General features: G+C 44.2%; 1 protein-coding gene across 9 annotated transcripts in view; it reads left to right on the top strand.

Annotated features, from left to right (window-relative positions):
* MED12L (mediator complex subunit 12L) overlaps nucleotides 1–26,350 on the top strand; it is a 348,149-nt gene that overhangs the window by 254,183 nt on the left and 67,616 nt on the right. For 8 of the 9 annotated variants that reach the window (XM_075937723.1, XM_075937726.1, XM_075937725.1 and 5 more), the window contains 8 exons: nucleotides 3,535–3,762; nucleotides 7,889–8,030; nucleotides 8,906–9,026; nucleotides 9,985–10,086; nucleotides 11,427–11,540; nucleotides 18,678–18,874; nucleotides 19,502–19,690; nucleotides 26,207–26,281. In XM_075937723.1, the coding sequence (XP_075793838.1) occupies nucleotides 3,535–3,762; nucleotides 7,889–8,030; nucleotides 8,906–9,026; nucleotides 9,985–10,086; nucleotides 11,427–11,540; nucleotides 18,678–18,874; nucleotides 19,502–19,690; nucleotides 26,207–26,281 (1,168 nt within the window). The remainder of the gene's footprint in view (nucleotides 1–3,534; nucleotides 3,763–7,888; nucleotides 8,031–8,905; nucleotides 9,027–9,984; nucleotides 10,087–11,426; nucleotides 11,541–18,677; nucleotides 18,875–19,501; nucleotides 19,691–26,206; nucleotides 26,282–26,350) is intronic. The other variant, XM_075937724.1, reaches the window with a different exon arrangement.

Below are 26,350 nucleotides of genomic sequence, written 5' to 3' on the forward strand. Positions count from 1 at the left end.
GATGGCCTCTTGTTCCTATAATTTCTAGTAGTGGCCTGACTCTCTCAGTGCATCTGTGTTCCCTCTCCCGCGCCTCGCCAGCGTTTTGGAAACCGCTCCTGGGGAGGTGCAGTTTGTTTGCACCGAGGCCTGGTCTATGCTTAGAAATTAGGTGAGAATGCACCTCTGGCACTCAGGGTTGTGACAAATTCACACAGAAAAACTCTAGGCAGTGTCAAAGCTGTGGCGCTACTAGCAGAGCAGCCATGACTCTACTATGCCACAGTAGCACACACAGTATATACAGCTTGGATCTTCCTGATCTGGCACCCTCGGGAACTGACCGGTTCTGAATGAGAGAATTTTCCAGGCCAAGGTAGGTTCCCCTGCTGCTGGCTTTTTAATCCTCCACTGGCTCAGTTTCTAGCCCTGTCCGGTTATGCTGCTGAAGGCTCCAGCTGGGCTGCCTGCTGACGGTCTCAGCTCTGAGGGCTGCTGTGCAGCCCTGGCCCAGCTCCTCTGCCGGGCTGCTGCCCCCCCCCTTGTCCCTGCCAGGCTGCCACAGCCCGGTCTCCCTGTCACACCGTTGTAGCTCTGGATCCAGCTCCCTTGCTGGGCTGGTGCATGACCCTGGCTTTGGCTCCAGCTCTCTGGCATGTGCAGCTCTGGCCCCCCACCAGGGTGCCATGTGGCCATGGCTCCCCAGTTTGCGTGGCCTCCCTGCCAGGTTACCATGGGCCCCATCTCCCTTGCTGGGCTGCTGTGCAGTCCCAGACCTGGCTCTCCTGCCAGTCCTCCTACTCATGATGCCTTGGCTCCCCTGCCAGGCTGCTGCTAGCCCTGCCAGACCATAGATGTTGCCAGATCAGAGAGTCCTGGTTCAGGGAGGTGCAACCTGTATTAGGTCTTTCCACTTCTCTTCCGCAATCAGAAACTCATCTTCCCTAGTTTTGAGAATGGACTAAGGATGATAAGGACTAGTTGACTATCTGATAAGCAAATGCTTGTCAGATAGTCGAGTCTACTAGTCGATCTCCCCTCTCCCCCCCCCCCCCCCCCCGCTGCCTCTATCAAATAGAAGCAGCAAGGGCGGGGGGGGGGGGGAAATGGGGTACTTAAAGCAGCAGCACCAGATGGAGCCTGTATTGAGTTCCCTACAGTGCTGCCACTATGGGGTAGCACCACACAACAGATCCTGGGATCAGCTGCCATTTCCATTTCAAAGGAGGAATGTGGAAGTGCCTATCCTCTAGTTGAGTAGTTGATGAAAATTCCATTGACTACTCAACTAGTAAATTACTCAATACTTAATATCCTCAGAGTGGACCACGGTGAAAATCCCAAGAAGAAGTTATTACCTAAAATATATTAAATGAAAACAAGTTTGTTAGAAAATGGAATTTGAAATTAAATTGGAGCTAAACAGTACTAAATTTGACCACAGTACTAAACTAGACCTAGCTTCTGGTAAGCAAAGAAACTTTTATTTGCAGGAGAAATTAAATGCTCTCATCATGAGAAAATTCCTGCCTCTGATGTTAAGCCTTCACTGCAGAGTTAACATGGGTAGTTGTCTTGGTTAGCCTAGCCTGGAGGAAGAGCTACACTGCAACACCACACCTACATTACTGTGTCCTCACTGGTGCTGCACTCACCTATGTGAGTGACTTCTGGTGGCATGTCCCATAGCTCTCTCTGCTGCTTCAGTAAGCTAAGCCACTCTGTGATTTTTTTCAGTGAATTATGAAACAACGCATCTGTCCTTCTGGGGTTGTGGAGGAATTATGGGAAGGCATTGGAGGACTTCAGTAGTTTAGATACATCCTCACTGAAAGTGAGTAGGGTTCCAGGCTGTATAATAACCTCACTCAGCCTTTAGCATGAAACAAGCCGGCTAATCTGAGAAAACCTGACCCCAAGTTTAGTGTTTTCATCTCTGTACAGGACAAGGGTTGAGGGCAATATGCCAATTAGAGCCTGAGTTAACTTTGAATTGAAGACTTACTGTGAAGGATTTGATCCCAGTGTCTGAGCTCCATTTCACAGAATCATAGACCTTGAAGGGACCTCAAGAGGTCATCAAGTCCATTCCCCTGCACCCATGGCAGGACCAAGCATCAATTTCCCTGGGGATCACATCCATTTCTGACCCACGAATACTTCTGATCTGATCTGATAGCTTCTTCCCCAACTTGTATTAGAGTTTACTTTCTTTGTAATTTCTCCAGAGTTACACATATCTAGTTAGATCAGTGCAACCCCTCTGTAGACTTTCTGTAAGCAACTTAAGTGTTTTATATCAAATCAGATTCCACTAAATTGACATAAGGAACTCTTAAGATGATTTCTGAATTTTGTTAATCTTACTGATGTAAATAGGGCCTTAACTATGGAGTCAGAGCCAGCATCTCATTAATTAATGTAAATGTTCTTTGGGATCTTTGCATATGTTCTTATCTGCTTTCTAGGAACAATAGCTTTTCTCCTGCTGAAGGAGGTCCACTAACATGTTAATACCCTGAGCCTATACTGCCTCTCTTTTGTGTGTATTGGTAATGTCACAAAAGCATGACATTCTCATATTCTCTTTCTGTTTATTGATAGTGACCGTCAAGAAATCAAAGATGATATCCAGTTCATTGTAACAATAATTAAAAAGCTATTATCAAACCTATCTTTCTAGGTTGCTGAGGTTTTTTTTATTTTTAAAAATTGTCAAATTCTGAAATTTTACACCCGCACACACTCCAGTTAACTCAGTAAGTTGTGAATGCAAAGAAGCAGCATTAGTGTATATTTATAAGGCTATGTTATGCTGTGTTGAAATCATTACCAGAAAAAGGTTTGATCTGATTGATCTGTCTGCTCAAGCTTTAAATAAACATATCACAAAGCTGGTATAAAAACTTGTGAGTTGATGTTATTGCTTCAGGAAAACTTAATCAAATTTTCAGAAATGGTGTCCAGAAGAGCAATCTCAGTTGTGCACTGCAGTGCCTCCAAAGAGAATAAGATAGACTTTATGGCTACGTCTACACTGGCCCCAAATTCCGGAAAAGGGATGCAAAGCAGTTAAGTCAGAATAGGGAAATCCGCGGGGGATTTAAATATCCCCCGCGGATTTAAATAAACATGTCCGCCGCTTTTTTTCCGGCTCGGGGAAAAGCCGGAAAAAAGCATCTAGGCTGGTGCGATCCTCCGGAATAAAGCCCTTTTCCGGAGGATCTCTTATTCCTACTTTATTCCGGAGGATCGCTCCAGTCTAGACGCTTTTTTCCGGCTTTTCCCCGAGCCGGGAAAAAAGCGGCGGACATGTTTATTTAAATCCGCGGGGGATATTTAAATCCCCCGCGGATTTCCCTATTCTGACTTACCTGCTTTGCATCCCTTTTCCGGAATTTGGGGCCAGTGTTGACATAGCCAATGGGATTTAACAGTTATTAGATGAACTCTTTGAGTAATACTTAGTGGCAATCTTGTTTTAATCTGTATCAATATTTCAACAATTCAAGCCATGTGAACAATGTTTTTTTCTCTCCTGTTTTTAACCCTTAGTAGTGCTTGTTCAAAGGTAAAGCAAACCATATACAGCAATGTACAGCCCTCAAACTCCAACTTGTTATGGGATCCCGAGTTCATGTTGGATTTTATCGAGAATCCCTCTGCTCATAGCATCAACTACTCGATACTAGGCAAGATCCTGAGTGACAATGCAGCCAATCGCTACAGCTTTGTTTGTAATGCACTCATGAATGTATGTATGGGGCACCAAGATGCACTAAGGTAAGAGAAATTGATTCAGATATAGAACTATAGAAGTAATTGAAATAAGGGTTAGTGCTTCAGTGAAATGAAGTATCTGGGATATTATTAGAACTAATTGGGGCTGTTTATGTGCATGTTGTCCTTCCTTCCCCTTTTTTCCTCTCCCTTTGTATTCTTTTGGTTTATCTTCATTGACAGATTTCCTGGGTTGTTTTTTTCCCGATTCAGAGTTGTACAATTCTTTAGAATAGGTTTCACCAAGACTGCATCAGACTGGTTTGCATAACATTACGAGGATTAATAATAGGTGTAGGCTTCTTTGCATCACCAAATAATATAAATAGCAGCCTATATGTAAAATTACAAGAAAAGTTTTGTAAGACACAAGGTACAATTATTAGCTTCCTAGCAAGAGGAGACTTGTTATGCTTTTCTCCATTTCTCAGGATTCTGACACTGGATTGCTCTCTCAGCAAAATTATCATCACATCCTGACAGTATCCTCATTTTCAAGGAGTGTTGGGTACTGATCAATTCCCTTCTCCAGATGAAATATATTATTTTATTATATTAATTAATTAATTTATGGAACTCCTAGCCACAGGATATTGTTGAGGCCAAGTACTTAGTTTAAAAGAGGGATTGAACATTTAAATGGACATCCAGGTTTGTTATAGCTAATTCATTAAAGAAAAGTTTTGGAGGGGAAATAAAATCTCCTGCTTTGGGTTTTAAACCATTTTTCTTCTTATTAAGGATGTAGGTGAGACCTACATGAGATCCCACAGCTGTCCATTATGGGGCTTTATGTACCTTTCTCTGAAGCATCTAGTGCCGGTGGATGTTGAGACGGGATACTAGACTAGATGGAGCCTGGGACTGAACCTGTCTGACTTTTCTTATGTTCCTATTGGTCCATGGTATCTGGGCTCTAAATGGAAAGTACTTACAACAGCAGAGAAGAAAATAGACTAACATTCCTGTCAGTTCATTCTTTCAAGATAATGACTAGGTCTTAAAGAGAGGTCTTAAGGGACTATGCCAGAGGCTCCTAGCCTTTTCTGATGAAGCATCCTTGCATAGGCTGGTTGGTTAATTATAGCAAACTTTTTTCGTTTCTCTCCTGGCACTTTGCCACCATTTTTTTCTTTGTCCTGTTTCTCTCTTCCCTCTTTGTTTCTACCTCTGTTGTTTTTCTTTCTTTCTCTCGCTCGCTCGCTCGCTATACTGCATTATGAGCAGTTGTGTGATTTTTCTCCTGCTTGCCTACACATACTCATGTTTGCTCACATACCACTAATGTGTGTATACTGGTTGCAGCAGTACTGGCAGCAGCAACAGAAGCATGGCTCAGCCAGGAGTGCAAGCCTTCCTGAAACAGAAAGGCATTATCCTGCGGCCACCCTACTATTTATAATTAGGCTACCTCACTAAGAGCTAGCCCAAATGTACATATGCAAGCAGGAGAATCACACCTCAATTTGTAATGTAGACATGGCTTCTCTACCTTTTTCATTGTTTAGTTGTCATAGGTATCAACGTGAGAAAGGAAGGCATGTGACTTTCAGAGAACCTTCTCTGTACTGCCTATAGCCATAGATGTGTTCTTGTGTTGGAAGAGCAGATCCAATACTATGCAACTTTTTCATTCTCCTGAGGTCTTCCTCTATGTAATCTGGGATCCTCCAGTTTAGGACTGCTATTGAAAGATAACTTTTACAGTGAACATTTCAGCATCTACAAAAGACAGACTAAACCCCAATTTTATTGAAGGAAGAAGAGTTGCCAAAAGTATTAGATTCTGTGGGACAAAACATTGTTTTTCCCCCATCTCATAAAAATTATCCTTGGACACCTAAAATTTGATCCAAAGATTTTCACTTTGAATCAAGAATACCCTTTCTGAGACGAGAGAACAGAAAAACCATCTATATTATACTTCTCTTTACTATTGTCCTTTATAACAAACATTAATTGTCTTTTTGGGCCTTGCATTTTGGTATGGTCTTGACAGTGTCTGGACTTTCTTTAGAGATCATCATTCTCAAAAAGATTAGTTCTTTTCTTCTCACCATTACTTTTTTTTTTGGGAGATCTTTAACAATGTTAAACATTTTCTTAGGATCTTTATCAAATGTTAAAACTATTCCTTCTGTCAAAAAATTGCCTTCTGTTTCTTTGTGGGACTTAGTTTTCTTAATTTCCCATTCTGCAAACCCTACCTACATGCAGGTAGTGATGAGTTTTACATCTCAATTTTACATCTGGATTTTAACTCCAGTTCCCTCAAAATCAAAATAGTTGAGAGAGATGGAGTATTAGTTTTGTTCCTATTAAGACTTAATTAAGAATTCAGGGCAGAATTCAAGGGCAGCCATGGGAAGCAGTAAATGACAAACTTTTCCATGCTCAAGGTTATTGAGATTTAATTCTGACCTTTGTCTAATTTCTGAGTGACCCTCATACAGTAGATTATTCCTTCTCTTCCTCCTGAAAGAGCATATTGATATTTTGTCATTTTACTCTACATACCCCAGGCAACTGAGGGAATATTGCAATGTGGAGTAGCTGAAAAGGAGTAAGTCAATGAGAAGGAGCATACTGAGGTTAACAGGGAAATTGCCCTCTGGAAGGGAAAAAGGAATTTTTTTTTATCTCTTAACCAATCAATGTGGCCCTTCACTAGAATATTGTAACTTCACATACAATGTAGCCGCACATATTTTATCAGGACAATATTGACCAGCAAATTATAAGTTTTCAAATGATAGCTTTAGAGGTCTTAATTTGAACCAAGATTATTACAGCAGTGTGTAGAATGTGGACATGAGCAGATTCTGCCACAGGAGGATCTTTACAGAATGCAGTGCTTTGTGCAACAGCATGTTGGATCCATGTCAGTCACTGGGAGCATCATGTACCGAATGTTCTAGTTAGCAAAAATAGGTGTCCACAACTGGAGAACCCTAGATAAACTCTGAAATATAGGTCAAGACCAGTGTTTCTCAAAGTGGTCCACAGATCCACTCTGAGAAACCAGCTAACTGGCTACTCCTGGTGTGTTTGTTTACCGGCTCCGCAGCCATGGAGTTTCATGGCTCCTGTTGTCTGCGGTACACCATTTGCAGCCAAGGGCAGCCGTGGGAAGCAGTAAATGAACATGTTGGAGTGGCCAGTTAGTGGGTTTCTCAGAACTGATCTGCATACCTCTTTGAAAAAACCCAGGTCTAGACTAGGGATGTTAAATATTGGTTAATTGAATAGTCGAGTAACCTCATGAATTCTTATCGGTTAGTCGACTATTCTGAAGTACCCGGCGGTGGGGCTGGCAGTATCAGAGGCAGCAGTGCCAGGGGGGAGTCAGGTGGGAGCCAGTCTGAGGGGAATCAGTTTAAAAACCGGCTCCTTTCATGCCTGTCACCTTATCCTGCTGCCTCTGGCTATGTCTACACTATGAGGTTTTTCTGGAAAAACTCTGCCACGTCCAGGGAACACGTCTGCTCTTCTGCAAAAAAAAAAAAAAAGAAGAGCAGATGTGCTCTTTCAGAAGCCCTGTCTTCCTACTTCCACGAGGAAGAAGGGCTCTTCTGAAAGAGGAGGCTTTTCCGAAATTTGGCCCAGAGTAGATGGCCAGATTTCAGAAAAGCATCTTCTGAAAAAGCTATTGGGAAAATGATACACAAATTGTGGAGCACAATTTGCATACCCTTTTCTGATAGATCTGTGAAATCTAGACATAGCGTCAGATATAGAGGCAATAGCGCGGGATGGCAGCAGCCCCTGTCTTTGACAGGGTGTGGTCTGTGCTCCTGGACCCAGCATGAGCCAGAACTGAACTGGGCTGTCTGTCGGCCTAGCTCCTAATACACATTAAATGCAGAGCCTCAGCAGGGGTAGGTCCTGGACTTATTGCAAGCCAGGACTGAGCTAGGTTGCTGGCCAGCCTGCTAAAATATTCACTTTGGAGGTGGGAGAAATGCATGTAGTCTATAGCATTAACCTATAAGCTTTTGATAATCGGTTAATCAGTTAATTGACTACACTCTTACATGCTTAGTCTAGACATAAACTCTTATCTATCTCCAAATTATTTATTGCTAATGAGTATTTTTCTTCTCTTAACTTGTTTTCTCTTGTCTTCTAGAATTAATGATATAGCTAACCTTTGCGCAGAGTTGACAGCCTGCTGCACGGTGCTAAGTTCAGAATGGTTAGGGGTTCTAAAGGCACTTTGCTGTTCTTCAAATCATGTCTGGGGTTTTAATGATCTGCTTTGCAGTGTGGATGTAAGTTGAATGTATTTTGAAATAGAAATACCAGTTTAATACATCTATCTTAAGTTGCCTCTATCCATTGCTGAACATGGTTTTAGAACTGTATCTATTTATATTTTCAAAGCATCTTCTGAAACTCCTGAATTCTGTTTTCTATATTTTCATGGTTTCATTTAAAATAAAATATAGGCTACGTATTGACTTGTGTTTTTACTCTAATACATTTTTTTCTTCATTGCACTACTGTAGTGCTATAAGTTAGGGGAGGTACCTCATGTGACAGACACAGGGTGATACCTATATGCATCTCTTGCCTCACAATTGCTATTTCTGTGGATTGAATAGACTCACTCTTAAATAGCCTTAATTGATCCTAACTCATCTGCTGTAAATTCTCAGAGCTCCACTGAAGCCAGTGGGGTTATGAGTTTCTATCTGTGGAGGATCTGGCTTGTTCTAATAACTGATTCTAGTACTTTATAGGATTGCTTATTCTTTGACTATGCATGTTAAAGGCCAGCTTTCATGTTAAAAGGACAGGATTTTTCTGGGTATGTGCTAGCAGCTAAGGAGTGAATATGTATATCACCAGTTTCTATTTAAAGATAATAATTGTTCCAGCTTTTATAAATTAATTTGTCTCCCATTCATTTCATTACAACTGACGTATGAAGGAAAGTAATCAGTACGTTCTGTAATTAACTTAAATCAATTGAAGTTTGCCACTGAAAGTATTTTGAGTGCAAGAATCTATTTGCTTGTGATAATTTTACTTTGTTGGTAAGCCAAGTTTGCTTTTTATAGTTAAATAACTTGGTCATTAATCACATCAATGAAAATTTGCATATTGTAACATGAAAGCATGCCAGTGTTTTTTTCCTTTCAAGGTGAGTGACCTTTCATTCCATGATTCACTGGCCACTTTCATTGCTATACTGATAGCCCGGCAATGTTTTTCTTTGGAGGATGTTGTTCAGCATGTTGCACTTCCCTCTCTTCTTGCGGCAGGTAAGGAAACTTTGTGAGTTGTTTTTTTTTTTATAAAAAAAACAACCTTTTTCTTTCTGTTGATTGCAAAATTTTACAACTCATTCTGAAACCACTTTCTGTTGCAGAATGCTACTGCAAATGTGATGGCCAGGGAGTGCTTTCTCTAAGTTTGTAACAGATATTCCATAAGTAGTACTACTGTCAGGGTGAATCAAATAATCTGTGATTGATACATGATTGCGTAATAGTCATATAAAATGTATTCTGCTTCTTTGACAACACCATACTTTTATCAATCCTCTCTCTCTCTCACACACACTCACACTCACACTCACACACACACTCTCACACACATACTCACACACACACTCACACACACACACACACACACACACACACACACACACACACACAACAAATCCAGATAATTTCCAGATCATGTCAGGTCTTTCTTCGTAACATTTCGGACATCTAACCCTTCCTTCCTTCCCCTCCCAGATTAACATTCTCATCAGTATCTTGATTAGCTCCAGCCCCAACTACTGCTATCACTTTCTTTGTGGCCTCCTCTTGTTCCCTGCTAGTCCATTCAGAGATCAATAGGTACAATTCTCTTCCTTGCCCACTGATCAGACCATATCACAAAATCCTTGGAATCCCACCTCTGGCTCTCTCTCTCTTTGTTTCAGGTGTGTGCTGATTCCTTGGCTTTAAATACTCTCCAGAATGTCTTAGTCTCTGCTCCCATTTGATCACTGCTTCCCTTGCTTTTTCCTCCACTAATTAATTTTGTTTAATTTATCTCAGTCCTTCCAAAATCTACAAATGCTGGCTCCCATACAATAGAATGCTTTAGTTACATTTGAAATATTATTCTGTAAGACAGAACCTTTCTGTGGCTCTTCCAGTAAATTTTGTGAGTGATTTCTAAGGTCTTTGAGAGAGGTTTCCTATGTCAATGTCCCCTTTTTCATAGCCTGTGGAGACCCAGATGCTGAACCTGGAGCAAGAATGACATGCCGTCTTCTGCTTCATCTCTTTAGAACACCCCAGCTCTACCTGTTACCCCAAGCAACGGGTATGTTGGCAAGTGGCATGGGTTTTTTAATTGTAGAAAATGAAGTGAATTATGAAACTTTTGCATAGGCCTTGTGCATCATACGTTAATTAATTTTTTCCACACTTAGGTTTGAAAATTGTAGGCAGTATTAGATAAAAGGAGCAGAGGCCAAAGAGGGATTGTTATGGCATCAAGTAACCAAATCATTTCTGACATGGAATATAATGTTCTCTGAGAAGCTGAGCAACAGTTGCCTTTGCATTTTGGATTTTCATTTTTAAACTGTCTGTGCAATCAAAATATTATTGAATAGTTAAGCACCTCAGCAGCACACACTTCTGAAAACTAGTGCCTTTCAAACCAAATGGTTATGCAGATGAAACCATTTGACTGCTGAAGTCAATGGATTATGGATACTTGAGCATTAAAACAATTATCCTATCAACCTAAAACTCCAGCCTTTTATCATAGTAAGTTTAATAAAAGTTCAGATTAAATGTAACAGCTTAATATAATTAGAGCCCTGCCAGATATCCACAAATTTGCAGGTTTCTAGGTACAGAATTTGTATCCGCGTCTGTACCCATATCTGCAGAAATGAGCTTTGGATAGCCTCATCCACATCCACAGATATAAAGCTGATATTCGCAGATTTGTAGTGCTCTATATATAGTTCTGATGAAGACAACCAAACAAATAGAAATCTTTTACTGCTACAGTCACCTCTTTTAAATTCTAAAGATGTCTCTTTAAAAACAATGATTTTTTTTAACATTTTATATGATATAATGAGGTCATAGTGCAGACTCTCTTAAAACACATGCATAGGTGGACTAAGCAAAGCTTGTGGGTTCAACCTCCATTTTGTCATTTCTTGACATTGGGTCTGATCCTTCTCCTGCTGAAGTGTGGAAAAAATCCACCTATTTCAGTGATGCAGAATCAGCCTTACATGTACTTTGTTAGATTTAAATAAATCTTTGTTGTGGAAGAGAATTGTAGGAATTTCATAAACCTGTAGAGCAGAAGCCAAAATAGACTCTACTTTCCTTGATAACTTACAAGTTTAAATTATTGAATTTTATGTTTGTGACACCTTTTAAAGGCTCTTGCCCAAAGGCAGGATCCAAAACTTATTTTACTAGCTGTAAATGACTGTAACTTGTTTTGCTGTTAGCATGCTGTTTCTACTTACACCCATTAATTTTAATTAATGACAACTGGGTCCACAGCTTCATGCAAAACAGCACTTTACCTCATTAATTAGTTATTGATGCATTGTAGAAAAGTTCTTATGAAGAAATCTGTGCTGGTAGAGAATAACACAGTGCTACATATACCTGTTTCTCCACTCTTAGGGAAGTCATTTCCAGAAATTCGCTCTTCTTGTGACCGCCACCTTTTAACTGCTGCTCACAACAGCATTGAAGTAGGAGCTGTGTTCGCTGTCTTAAAAGCAATTTTGATGCTTGGTAAGATTATTCATAGAATTGTGAGAGAAGATCTTGACTTTAACATTTGGCTAAAAAAGGAATAGATTTAATTCATATTCGTGGGGATGCTCCTGTGATTGGGAATTCCTAGATATTGAAGTATCTGACAGAAGACAAATTTGAATTCTTCCTATCCTTCTTTAACACCAGTGAGTAACTTCCCCCGCATAGGTCAAGAGACAGAAGTTTTCTCTGGTGAGTCAGCCCCCTGCTTACTTGACTTTAAGCAGATGTGACTCTTGCACACACTTCCTTTCAGAAAGTCGCAGTAAAATTTAACTTGACTCAGTCTAAAAACGATTAAGATGTTTCTAAGGGGAGTACAGGCAGTCCCCGGGTTACGTACAAGATAGGGACTTGTTCTTAAGTTGAATCTGTATGTAAGTCGGAACTGGCGTCCTGATTCAGCCGCTGCTGAAACTGACCAGCGGCTGACTACAGGAAGCCCGAGGCAGAGTTGCTCTGCCCCGGGCTTCCTGGAATCAGCCGCTGATCAGTTTCAACAGGCTGAATCTAGACGCCAGTTCCGACTTACATACAGATTCAACTTAAGAACCCCAGGCGTCCCCAAGTTAGCTGCTGTTGAAACTGATCAGAGGCTGATTCCAGGAAGCCCGGGGCAGAGCACCTCTGCCTCGGGCTTCCTATAGTCAGCGCTGGTCAGTTTCAGCAGCGGCTGACTTGGGGACGCCTGGGGCAGAGCAGCTGGGGTGCTGCTGGGTTGCTCCAGTAGCGCCGCTCCTCAGCGCTACAGTACCAACCCAGCAGCACCCCAGCTGCTCTGCCCCAGGCGTCCTGATTCAGCTGCTGCTGCTGAAACTGACCAGCAGCGGCTGAGTCAGGACGCCTGGGGCAGAACAGCTGGGGTGCTGCCGGGTTGGTCCAGTAGCGCCCAGAGCAGCGCTGTGGGACCAACTGGCAGCGCCCCAGCTGCTCTACCACAGGCATCCGGAAAAAAGCCTGGTTTGCTGGGGGGGGAGAGGGGCGCACTAGCTGCACCGCCCCCCCCGCCCCAGCAGACGAGGGAGATGCAGGCGGCGGACCGAGACGCACTGCGGTCCCGCCACCTGGGTCCTCCGCGGCTTTGCTCTGCGTCTCCCTGGTCTGCTGGAGACCAGCAGACCAGGGAGAGGGGAGCAAAGCCTCGGAGGACGCCGGCAGCGGGACAGCCGCGGCGTGTCTGGGCTGTCCCGCTGCCTGCGTGCTCCGCGGCTTTGCTCAGCGTCTCCCTGGTCTGCTGGGGGGGGGGGGGGAGATGCAGACCAGGGAGATGCGGAGCAGCTTTTCTCACCTTGGAGGACGCGGGCAGCGGGACCACTGCGCATCTGGGCGTCCCGCCGCTCCTGTCCTCCGGGGCGAGAAAAACCCGGTTCGTAGCTGCGGCGTAACTCGGGGACTGCCTGTATTCTGAACCTAATTCTTAAGTTTCACTTATTCCTATGTTTGGAACTCTAAGTAAATTCAAATGGCTATTGAATTTTAGAGGTCTTGAAAGAGCCATTGCTAAATAAGCCTTCAAAACCAGAGTGCCCACTATCACTCCACTTATGACAGTTCTCACATCTAAAGCTAGTTCTACTAGAATAATGTTGCTGGAATAGCTACAGTTGTATACTGTATCATCAAAGTACTTCCAGTAAGGATGCAGTGTCTGCTAATGCTTTTGTCATCGTAGCGTATTCCAGCCCTCCTGAGCAAACCATGCGATACAGGCAAAAATTCAGGATACCTTATGCTTGGAGCTATTTTTGACACAACATAGTTATGCTGACAAAAGTGTATCCTAAGTGAAGATGTGTGAAGTATTGGCTGGTCCAAGCTCAAAAGTTTTGCCAATGTAACTATACTGGTACAATTAAATGGCAGAACATTCCTAGTGTGGGCATAGTTTTCTTGGCATGAAAGTACTTAAAACAGTAGAAAGGGCTATTTTTGTGGCTTATACTAGCATAGCTATACTGGTTAAAAAATCATATCATAAGTGACAAAGCTATACCATTATAATGTCCCTAATATACACCTATATTTGGGGTGGAGTGAGGTGGAGTTAAAAAAGTACTCATGGCCTAACATTCATACTTTATTGGTGTTTGCAATGATTACATGAGAATTCTTATTTTTATGCATTGCTGTGGTTTGAATAAATGACTTGTGCAGGGATTGCATTATGTATTGCAATGCAAAAGCTGTGGAGCTTGTGTAGGTTAAAAGCTATAACAGTGGTGGGCAAAATGGCCTCTGTGGGCCTGGTCCGTCCTGCAGAGGTCCTGCCGCTTCCCCTGGTGGTTGACTCTAAGCACCACACGCCGGAGGACAGGGAGCAAGAGACTTCATGCTCCTCACTGCCCTGCTTAGCTGTCGGATGACTCTAAGCACAGCGGTCACTTGCAGGACGGGGGTAGACTTCATGTGCTCCCCCTAGGCCTTGATTGACCTGAGGGTGGAGGTGAGGGAGTGTGTGAAGTCTCCCACTGCCGAAGGCACAGGTTCCTAGAAAGAACCTCCAGCTGTTCTGAACAGCTGGTGGTTCTTTCGGGGGGAGGGGGTAGAAGGGAGCAGGGGCAAACACTTCACGCACTCCCCCAACCAAAGACCAATCAGAGTCTGTGGGCAGGGAAGCACTGAAGTGTCCTGGCCCCACCCCTTCCACCTGAGGTCCTGCTCCTTCCGAGGCAGCCTGAGGCCACTTAAAAAAATTCTGAATTATGTATTCGTGGGCTATCGAGTACATAGTTCTAGAACACCCATTTACCTAGCACAATCCCACCTCAGCCCATCTTTATTAATATTCAAAATATAATAGTTTGGAAGATAAAATACTGATTTTTTTTTAAAAATGCCTTCACATTTCAAATTAATTCCTTAAAAAATGCATTTAATTTATTGACAAAAGCATTAGGGTACACTATGCTTAATGGGTGATATGTTTAGTAAGTAATTTTGGGAGCAGAAATTAGTTTTAGAAAACTTTAATTTCTCCTCACAGTGAAAGACGATAGTGAACTGCAGTAGGAATATTTTCAGGGTAGCCTTTTCACAAACCATACTGCAATGGTTTGGGTTTTATTCAGAGAAATCAATAAATAACTTGTGTCATTGCATGACTAGGTATCCCTTGTCAGTGTGTGATTCTCAATGCAAATACCAGGCTTGATGACAATAACACTATGTAAATGCCTCTTGTGTGCAAGGAAGACAAATCTGGGCCCACATGTTGTCATCCAGTCACATACGTTTTGTGTCCTTTTGTCTGGTTTTAGGCCTGTTTTATTTGGTTTTGCTGTGCTATGGTTATTGTTGAGGTGCTACAGATTGGATTATAGTGGCATTACCTGAGGTGGGCTCAAGCTTCACAGTTCAGATGAGGTTCCAATCTTTACTAATTATAATGTGCCATATCCTCAGATCATTAGTCAGGCAAACTCCCATTGATTTCCATGGTGGGGAGGGGTTGGCTTAGAAGAACTGAGTAAGTACTGTATAAATATCTCATGCCTAAGGCCTTGTATGCTTATTAATTCTCTTAATCGTTGGTTTCATTCTGGCTTATGTTAGTTTTGGGAGATTTTTAAAAAATATTTCTATTTTCTAGAATATTCTTTTCCTATTTTCTTGCTTTCAGTCCATTTGCAAATACATTTGCCATGGAACTGATCTTTTCTAATCAGTGTTAACAAAGAATTATAGTTTTAAAATATTTCTGTGATTTATGGACCCTGTAAGAATTTTGGAAATATGTGTAGGAGGATTTTCTCCTATGTACTGACATTACTTGTGCCAGTCATGCTCAAGAAAGAGGCTGGATGTAGAAACTCTGTTTACAATTCTTTATCATTCTTTCTTATAAGAAGTCATAACTATTGCACTTGATTGGTGGCAAGTCTCTCTTCTTATCATAAATGTTAGTTCCAAATCTTGCAACTGACTTCACTTGTAGGGCTTCCGCAAGTACAGGGATACAGGCAGTCCCCGAGTTACACGGATCCGACTTAAGTCGGATCCGTAGTTACGAACAGGGCTTTTCTCGCCCCGGAGGACTGGAGCGGCGAGACACCCAGATGCGCTGCAGTCCCGCCGCCCCCGTCCTCCGGGGCGAGACAAGCTGCTCCCCGTCTCTCTGGTCTGCAGGGAGACCGGGAGCAAAGCCGCGGAGCATGCCTGCAGCGGGACTGCCCAGGCGCGCCTGGGCTGTCCCGCTGTGGGAGTGCTCCACGGCTTTGCTCCCGGTCTCCCTGCAGACCAGAGAGGTGGGGAGCAAAGCCTTGGAGCACGCCTGCAGCGGGACAGCCCAGGCACGCCCGGGCTGTCCCGCTGCGGGCGTGCTCCAAGGCTTTGCTCCCCATCTCCCTGCAGACTAGGGAGACCAGGAGCAAAGCCGTGGAGGACGCGGGCGGTCCCGCCACCCGCGTCTCCCTGGTCTGCTGGGGGGGATGCAGCTAGTGCCCCCCTCTCCCCCAGCAGACCAGGCTTTTCTTGCCTACGCCTGGGGTAGAGCAGCTGGGGCGCTGCCGGGTTGGTCCCGCAGCGCCGCTCCTCGGCGCTACTGTACCAACCCAGCAGCTCCCCAGCTGCTCTGTCCCAGGTGTCCCCAAGTCAGCCGCTGCTGAAACTGACCAGGGGCTGACTACAGGAAGCCCGAGGCAGAGTTGCTCTGCCCCGGGCTCCCTGGAATCAGCCGCTGATCAGTTTCAACAGCAGCTGACTTGGGGACGCCTGGGTTTCTTAAGTTGAATCCGTATGTAAGTCACAACTGGCGTCCAGATTCAGCCGCTGTTGAAACTGATCAGTTTCAGCAGCAGCTGACGCCAGTTCCGACTTACATACAGATTCAACTTAAGAACAAACCTACAGTCCCTATCTTGTACGTAACCCAGGGACTGCCTGTATTTTGGATTCAGTAGCCCTCCATATGGCTGCAGGGATCCTGCTGTGCAGAGTTAGGTGAAGAATCAGAGCCACATCTAGTTCAATCAGTCAAATAAACCGATATATCAGCAGGTTGAGATCTATTCTATGCCCAAGAAGGCATCGTTCAGTTACAAACCTGTCTATCATGAACTGTTTGTCTAGACTACACCTGCGTCCAGACTGCAATTGCGTTCTTTTGAAATTAAATCGAAACAATGGAGGGGCTTTTTCGACATTGGTAAACCTCAAATTACGAGGAAGAACACCTTTTTTCAAAAGAGCTCTTTCAAGAAAAAAGGCATATGTAGACGTAGAATAGGGACATTTTTTTAAAGAAGAAGCAATCAAAAAATGCACAGGTGTCCTGGTGGCCACTCTGTGACTAGCAATCAGGGCTTTCTTTTGAGAGAGCATTCATGCAGTCTGGACACTGACTTTCGAAAAAGCAGATAGCAGAAAGCTTTTTCGATCCTGTTTTGAGTTGTGGATGCTCTCTTTCGAAAGAAGCTTTTTCTTTCGAAAGAAGCTTGCAGTCTAGACGTACCCAAAATGTCCTCTAATTTTGAGGAGTAAAAAAGTACAGGGGGGTGTACTGCTTATTGGAGAAGAACATCAAAGTGATACAAATTGTGAGGATTTTGTGTGGTGAAACAGCTCTTCTTGATACAAGAACTTCTTTTAAAACTTCCAGTCTTTGCTGCCAGTGGTACAGCTTTCCACTTGTAGTGGTGGGAGAACAAGCCTACACAGATCACTAGTAGCTGATGACATATTAAGCACCATGTTGTGTAGATTTGCTCTAAGCAACTGTAGACATAATTGTGCTAAAAATGCCAGTGGCTGCTTATAACTGTCTACGTTTAACAGTTTCTTTGATACTTTCACTGGAATTGCTATGACAGTGGCAGCAATAGTTGAAGATTTTAATAAAACATTCCCTTTTGTAGAGGCAACCAAAAAGAAAAAAATCTGGTGTCCTGGTTTTAGATGAGTTGAACTTGAATTGTGGAGACACTTTTAACCATGACGGAAAACCGAAAGATGGACCGATACTTGGATGACTATTTAAAATGGAGATTGACTTGATGGGGCTGTTTGATAGGTTCATGTGGCTGTGTCCAAGTGTTTTAACTAGTTGATTCATCAGGACTTCCTATGCCATGTTGGTTATTGAGTTTGTTGTTAGATCAAATTGTGGTGTTTGATAAGTGCTGGAGAGAGCATATGGTATATCCATTATGGTTCACAAGAGTGTCTGCTGAATTCTAGAATGGATATGTTGTTCCACTAACTTACACAGCACCTGGAAACATTTTCTGCATAATGAATGATTACAGAAGGTCCTACAACAGTTGTGAAATTATATTTAGCATCTTGGAGCTTATTTCTCAGTGTTAAAAATAGTAGTTGCATCTTGCTTTGGGAGAGAGCTCTTAATCTAAGATTTGAAATTCTTCAAAAATTGCTAGTTGCCATTTCAATAGAAGGTATTCTGTGAATATTTACTGCTTCTGCCCAAATGATCTAACTTTTCTTAGTCTGTCCTCCTTCCTCCTGCCAAAATTAAATATTCAGGTCAAGTGTGTGCAGATGTGCTGATGATTTGCAGAAAGGACGGGTTATTCAATGTTTGCCCTTTCTGACAGGGCTCCCTCAGCATGCATTGCCCTTTTCCATTCCCAGGAAAATAAATCTCTCTTGTCAAGAAGTTCATAGTAAGGTGGGCTAAGGGGATCCCCAGTCAAAACTTGTCTCTTGATCTATGGAGAGTTAATAAATCAGAGTAAGACAGAAGACTTGGAAAAAGGGACACCTCAAAGGGTGAGTAACCCAACTTTTCCTTATTTTACAGCCAAATCAAGTCTGTGCGCACGTGCATACTCTTTACTGGGGTTTGAAGGATGTATTCTCTCTATTTATGATGTTCTGTGTTAACTGTTGATAGTTCAGAAAAAAAGTAGATTTCATTTAAATGTAAAATATTTGAAGCAAAACAAGGAAGGAACATTTTTCAAAAGTTGTATTTTTCTAATATCTGTTTTTTCTTGGTGTTGCCCACTGTCTAATTTGGCTATGCACAAACTTCATTTCTGCATTGTTTCTTGGCTAGAACATACCTTCAAGTGCTTCCCTAACTGAATATGTACAATAAAGTGTTAGATTCTGAAAAGATGTTCATGTTTTTGCTCCTGTGCTTATGCTATGTAGGTGATGCGGAAATTGGCAGCAGCGGTGTTAACTCTTTGAAGAAGGAGGACTTTACTATGAGAGGTTTATTAGATGACCTTAATGATGATGAAATTTGGGGTGCCTCACACTCACTGAAATGTGGAAAAGCTGTTTCCATAGAAACTGCTAGTCTAAGTGAATACGCTAGATATGTGCTAAGAACTATTTGCCAGCAGGTAAAAACTGTGCTTCTAGCTTTTCTTTATAAACAGCATTCTTTTGACAAAAATCTGTCATGTAAGAGGCTTTAACGTGTTTGAATGAAAGACTTTGAGGATGTATTGTACATATTTTTCTTATGTTATTTGAATCTGAATTCTCCCTTATATTGGCCTGGCTTTGACCAGAGATCATTTAAAAGTCAGTGGAGCTATACTGGGGATGAATTTGGCCTATAGACTTTAGTGTCTCCCAGTCTTTTTAATTAATCCCTCTTTTTCCCAATTGAACCTTAAAATGCCTGCCCTTTTGGTAGCTGAAATAGCAGGCCTTAACTGAGAAATGTTAGTGGTGTTCCATGAATTGGCTAGTAAAAGGTACTCATGAAACTTGTGGATATCATTTGGTAGCATCAGTTAATTATCAAGCAGCTTTTAGCATTTTTAAAGAAACAAATTTTGGAAAGCCATTGGAAGCGTAGTGTACTTCTAACAGTTGTAAGTTTCTGAATAAAGGTGAAATTTCAAGTATCATATGTGGAACTAACTTCTGAATATCTGCATGTGGAAAATTTGTGTTTTGTGTGAAAAATTAGTGTTAAATTCACAACTACGTTATCGATCCAGCTGTCTGATTACTTTCAGGAATGGGTGGGAGAGCACTGCTTGAAAGAACCTGAGAGGCTATGCACAGACAAAGATCTTGTATTGGATCCTGTTCTTTCAAACAAGCAAGCACAGAAACTACTGCAGCTTATCTGCTACCCTCATGGTATTAAAGAATGCCTGGAGAGCGACAACACGCAAAGACAACACATCAAGCGCATACTTCAGGTAATAAAATGTAAAAATATTCTAAATTGCTGTAAGATATTAATTCTCAAGTCTCATTCAGCAGCACCATCAATTCAATGTGCATGTCATGCAATTCCCAGCGTTACCAACCCCCAAATTTAAAAATCATGACTCGGATCACCCCCAATCATGAGAGATTTTTGTGAAAATTAATTTTTGGAATGTGTTTTTCCCACCTCTACCTCCAACCCCCTGCATGAGAGAGAGTTAGCATTGCCAACACCAGCTATCCCAGATTTGAATGTGGTGATTTGTCCCCTGCCTGCAGAGAGCTCTTGATGGCTGACTGGTTGTACAGTGCTTCCAATTTCTCTCCAAACCCCAGAATTGTAATTAATTAGTTTTATGTCATCCCTCCCCAACCCTTACATATGCCTGTACAGCAGTGGCCACCAACCAGACGATCGGGGTCTACTGGTAGATCTTGGAGCCTCTGACAGGTGATCCTGACTGGTTTGGCCAAGAGGCTCTCAAGTGCCAGCGCTTCAGCTGTTCCCACAGACTGCTGCACAACTCCTGCCCTTTGTCTTGGAGCTGTCCCCTCAGGAGCCTCCGGCTTTCTGTGCAGGGCAGGAAAGGGTGAGGGGTGCTCATGCCAAGGTGCTCCCTCTCCCACTCTGTATCCTATTTCCACAAAGCAGACAGGGGACACAACAGGACTTGGGATGGAGGGAGTTTTCTGGCTGCTTTAGGGAGTGGTGCAGGGCCAGGGCAGGGGTGAGTCTGCCTTAGCCCCTCTGCTCCACCACCTAGGAGTCACTTGAGGTAAGCAGCTCCTGCTCCAGCTGGAGGCCACATCCTGCAACTCTACCCCAGTCATGAATCCCGTCCTGCACCCCATGCCACCCCTGCATCCAAACACCCTCCCAGAGCCTGCACCTAGAATCCCCTCCGGCATCCGAACTGCCTGCTCCAGGCTCAGCTCAGAGCCCCTCTTGCAGTCCAGATGCCTTCATCCAAGACCAGAGCCTGTGCCCCAATGCCTGGTGAAAGGCAAGGGAGGATGGAGTGAGCAGGAGGTGGGCCCTCGGAGAAGCTGCACGAAGGAAGCAGGGCAGGGTGTTTGGATTTGAGGTAGATCTTGGATTACATCTAAATTCAAAAAGTGATCTCATGCTTAAAAAGGTTGGAGACCCCTGCGTACAGCCACTCCCTTCTGTGTGCCTCATGCAGCTCCTGGGGTTCTTGATTCCTCCTCCCAGGCCTGGGCAGCAGCTGCAATAGGGTTCTCTTATTCCCCTTCACAGGTCAGGGGCTTGGGCAGCTCCAGGGATTTTTCAACTCCCCCTCCCCCTTTCCAGGAGTTGCAGGAAGGAGATGCAGATAGGAGACTTGGCCCATTTTTCACAGGAGAAGAGTGGAGAGGAGGGAGCAGAACCACCCTGAGCCATAGGCTCTATCTGCTCTTTCCCCCTTCCTCCCTTTTGCTCAGCTCTTAAGGGAAGGAGTTGCAGCTCTCACTGCTTCTTGAAGTAACCGTGATTGGTGGTTCTTCTGCAGGAGATAGGGAAGTGGGAATAGCAGCCAAACAGAGGGGATTTCCCCCCCCCCCCCCGCCTCCTTAGGCAGAGCTGAAATGCATGCAAGGCCTGGAGCTTCTTATATCATTGTGAGAGGCTCCAGCCCCAACTGAAAGCACAAGAGCTAACAACCCGGAGTTTTTTTTTCTCCCTGTTTTTTGTGGTTGATGGGCATTTCCTATCAGGTACTTTTATTGACCCCACAAGTTTCTATTCAAGCGTACTCACCAAAATCAAATCCAAGTTTGTCTGTTTATGTATTTCATCACATGGTAAAAACACTAAGTATATTGGCTAGACTTTGGAGACTAGTCCCTGTTACTCTAGGAGTGTTTGACCATTATAGAAATATGAGTATACTGTACTAGCAGAGAGATCTTGGTGTAGGTGTAGCTATACCAGAAAAATCTGCATTGTGTACCAGCTTATTAAAATCATGCTCAACAAGTGAAGCTAACTATAGCAAAACCACATTTTTCCTGTGTGTACACTAAAGACTTCTGCTTTCATAGCTGAGTCTGTCAGGAATCATGGCACTTCACTGACTGGAATAGCCGTGCCAACCGAAGTCTACAGTTTAGACAGAGCCATACTATATATTACTGTGACCGCGTTGAGGGGTGCGATCACCCCCTTCCAACAGGAAGGGGGGGGGTCAGCGAACCCAGTCGCCGGATTCTGGTCTGCTGGTCCCGGAGTCTAGTCCGGATTAGTGTCTTTGGGTGCGATCACCCCGCTCAGCTGAGTCTGGGGGATCCGTAAACCCAGGGGTTGTCTGTCCCTTTGTGCGGGGCTCTTCCCCGCAGTCTCAACTGGAGGTTCCCGCTCACCAGCACTGGAGCAACTCTCAACTCCCTACGGTGGTGGGAGGGGAGGAGGACCCGGGGCCACCCCCTCCACCGGGTCCCAGCCCAGGGCCCTAAGCACAGGGGTCTACTCGCCCCCTGTGCAATAGATGTGGGATGCACTCCCGAAACACGTCTATCCACGGGCGCCAAAAGGGCCCTGCTCCGGGCTGCTCCCGGGGGGGGGAGGGAGGGCGTCACCTGGCTCCAAGCCCCTCTGGAGCCATCCTCCAGATCTGCCGTCCGCCCTTTTTAAAAGGCCCGCCGGACATGACGTGCTCCCGGCACACCGCCCCTCCTGTGTTGGCGTGTGTTCCCCCGCCCCGTCCTGCCCGGCAATCCCAGTGCCCGCCGGGAGCCGGGTTGGCTGCGGCTCAGTTTCTCAGCCACAGGGGAAGTCCTCCTCCGTGCGGGCTGCCTTCGGCCCGTCACAATTACCATATTTTTTTTTCCTGTTGCATCAACATACTATATCAAAGTTTAAAGCAGCAAGAAACAAAGTTTAACATAAAGTTTGGTACTGGCCTTAGAAATGTGCCATTTTAGTGTTAAAACTCATCTTTAACCTACCCAATTGTGTGAAATTTGTAACTTAAAACCAGGTAATATGTAATATCTCTGTCCAATGAGATACTCATCATGCAAAGCTGTGGGATTGCATTTTTTGATTTTGTAAGTTTGTTACATTCAGAAGTGCTTGAAGTGTGGATTTTAAGAATGGGAACTAACAATTTTAATAGGTGTCAAAAATTTGTTCAAGTTCAATGGGTGTGTGAAAGCCATACAACTTTGACAAGGGTTCTCAAATGAAGTAAGAGACTTGAGATGAAAAGCATTTTTAAGATATTCAGATAACTTGGAGAAATCAGAAAACAGAGAAAATCGGTTCTGAAGACACAGTATCACAAAGTCTAACTCTGAATCTCTTTCAGTTAGTTCAGGCTCCCTCTTTGCTGCTGCTGCTGTGGCACTCAGAATTGTGGGTGATTTAGATGGAAAAGTATTACCTTGTAGATTTCTGGTGGCTGCCTGTTTTCTCCAATAGAAGGATTCATCCTCTGTGAACCCTGGGTCTGGAAACATGTTAAGAATTTAGCCTATTAGGATGCAGTCCACATTCTGCTCACAAATGCTAATTGTTTAGATCAGCATGTAGGAATTATTGTTTACGGTAAACACTCAGCAGGTTTAACTTCCCTTGCTTTTTTACTCTGTCCGAGCAATACAATGGGTACCAAGTCACCTCATGCTGATGTATGAGCAAAGGGTCCCTACCCTTCATGGAAAAAAGTGTGGTATGATGTCTCTACGGCCCTTTCCATACCCAGTACCACAGGGGGGTTTTCAGAGGAGTCAGAGATCTACTTTTTAAAAAGACTGGGACACCACTCTACTAATTCCTATCCCATCCTAGCAATCAACAGGGAATCCATTGAAAAGTCAATCAGTTCTGAGGCTGTATTAACTGCTAGGTAAAAAATATATACAGGCAGTCCCCGACTTACGCGGATCCGACTTATGTCGGATCCGCAGTTACGAACGGGGCTTTTCTCGCCCTGGAGGACACGGACTGAGGGACCTCGCGGTCCCGCCGCCCGTGTACTCCGGGGCGAGAAAAGCTGCTCTGCGTCTCCCTGGTCTACAGACCAGGAAGACGCGGAGCAAAGCCGCGGAGGGGCTCGGGCAGCGGGGCAGCCCAGGTGCGACTGGGCTGTTCCGCTGCCGGCTTCCCCCGAGGCTTTGCAAAGCCGCGGAGGGACTGGGGCTGCGGGGCTTTGCAAAGGCGCGGCTTTGCAAAGCCTCGAGGGAAGCCGGCAGCGGGACACCCCAGGCGCGCCTAGGCTGCCCGGCTGCCCGAGCCCCTCCGCGGCTTTGCAAAGCCTCGGGGGAAGCTGGCAGCAGGACAGCCCAGGCGCACCTGGGCTGCCCGGCTGCCCGAGCCCCTCTGCGGCTTTGCAAAGCCTTGGCGGAAGCCGGCAGCGGGACAGCCCAGAAGCACCTGGGCTGCCCTGCTGCCCAAGCCCCTCCGCGGCTTTGCTCCTCATCTTCCTGGAGACCCCCCAGCAGACCAGGAAGACACGGAGCAAAGCTGGGGAGGATGTGGGCGGGACCGCGGCGCATCTCCGCGGTCCCGCCGTCCGGGTTTCCCTGGTCTGCTGGGGAGCGCAGCTAGTGCGCCCCCCAGCATACCAGGCTTTTCTCGCCTGGGGTAGAGCAGCTGGGGCTGCTGGGTTGGTCCTGCAGCGCCGCTCCTCGGCACTACTGGACCAACCGGGCAGCACCCCAGCTGCTCTTCCCCAGGTGTCCCCAAGTCAGCCACTGCTTAAACTGATCAGCGGCTGACTACAGGAAGCCCGAGGCAGAGTTGCTCTGCCCCGGGCTTCCTGGAATCAGCCGCTGATCAGTTTCAGCAGCGGCTGACTTGGGGACACCTGGGGCAGAGCAGCTGGGGTGCTGCCCGGTTGGTCCCCACAGCGCCGTTCCTGCAGGGACCTACCCGGCAGCGCCCCAGATGCTCTGTCCTTGGCGTCCAGATTCAGCTGCTGTTGAAACTGATCAGTGGCTGATTCCAGGCAGCCCAGGGCAGAGCAACTCTGCCTCGTGCTTCCTGTAGTCAGCCGCTGGTCAGTTTCAGCAGCGGCTGAATCTGGAAGCCAGTTCCGACTTACAAACAAACCTACAGTCCCTAACTTGTACGTAACCCGGGGACTGCCTGTATTTATCTCTGGGCTGAATTTGAGGAGGGTTCTAGGATAGCAGTGGGCGTAGCCATTGCTGATAAGTTTTTTGCAAAAGAGCCATATTGAGCCAGTGTAAAGGCACAGGGTTTTTCACACACTCCAGTCACTTGCACAATATTTTCATTATCTATGATTTGTATTACTATAGCATTTAGGAGTCCCAGTCATGTATGAGGACCTCATCCCTGACCCAAGAAGTTTAAAATCTCAGCACAAGTTGAGAAAATTGTTAAATACGTACAAACGGAGAAATACAAGGAAACGTGTGTACTAGTGAGCATAGGCTGTGGGCAGGGACCAAACTCCCTATCCATTCTCCAGGTGGTAAATCCCACCCCAACTATAGAATTACCTAACTGTTCTTTTGCACTTATTAGTGTGGGGAAAATAAACGAAAAACACTTTATGGGAATATGTGTTCCCATGTAAAGCCCCAGTGTGTGGATGAAAAAATATTCTTGCCTCAATAACTGAAAGGTTTTATTTTTTGCATTGGTCTGACTTGGAAATTGTTTAGCTGCCCACTCAGATTCTTGTTTTTTACTCCTATGTAAACTTACAGCCCCCCTTGAAAACACAACTGACAACAAGCTAATCTACATGATTTTAGCCATGTAATCACAACTTATAGTATAGACATGACAGATTACTTTCACAACATAAAATTTGTGGTGTTGATTTCATGTGCAATAGATAAAAAGTTCAGGAACTCCCATAGCATCCAAATGACTATAGGTAAATAGGAGGCACTAAAGCCAAGCACATTAACTACATGACAATGTTTAAATAATACAGAACTACAGAACTGGTTTTGTTTTGTTAAAACAGCGATTTCAAGCCTAGTGGATTCTTTTATCATCTGCTTCTGCTCTGGACATGTTTTCATTAGAAAATTGTATCCTGTTTAAACAGCATTATGAAGAATGGAGTTAGCTAAGATTATGCTGGCTGGTGTGGACATGGACAAATCATATTCATCCTAATGTCAGATAATTATGATCAAACCTTGTGACATAATATTTAGGTGACATAATACTGTGTGTGATTTGATCTGTACTGAGGACAAACTATCCTGTCAGTGAATTCAGATTTCAATAGTTGTGTCTGAACACAGCAGAGTTGGTAACATCAGAAGATTTGTCACATCCAAAAATTTGAACTGGTTAAAAATATTGATGAGCTTATATTATAGGTAGGGAGAATGCAAAGCGGTGATATATGGACTATTAGATCCTTGAATTATTTAGAAAAATTTACAGATTCCAAAGTTGTAAAGAACAATGTGAGAACCTGCTGTGTTGACATCAGTTCAATTGTTTCAATTTAGAGAGTTTTTAAAAATTCTACTGTAAACGTAACATTTTTTTTCATTTTAATAATTTTACTCAGAACTTAGATCAATGGACTCTCAGGCAGTCTTGGTTGGAGCTCCAGCTAATGATCAAACAGTGCATGAAGGAGCCTGTAAGTATTTGATTCTTTTAATGTGCTTATAAAATATTTAATTTAATAAAGTATGTAAAATTTGAACCT

This window comes from Pelodiscus sinensis, chromosome 10 (genome assembly GCF_049634645.1).
Source record: "Pelodiscus sinensis isolate JC-2024 chromosome 10, ASM4963464v1, whole genome shotgun sequence".
Taxonomy (NCBI): domain Eukaryota; kingdom Metazoa; phylum Chordata; order Testudines; family Trionychidae; genus Pelodiscus; species Pelodiscus sinensis.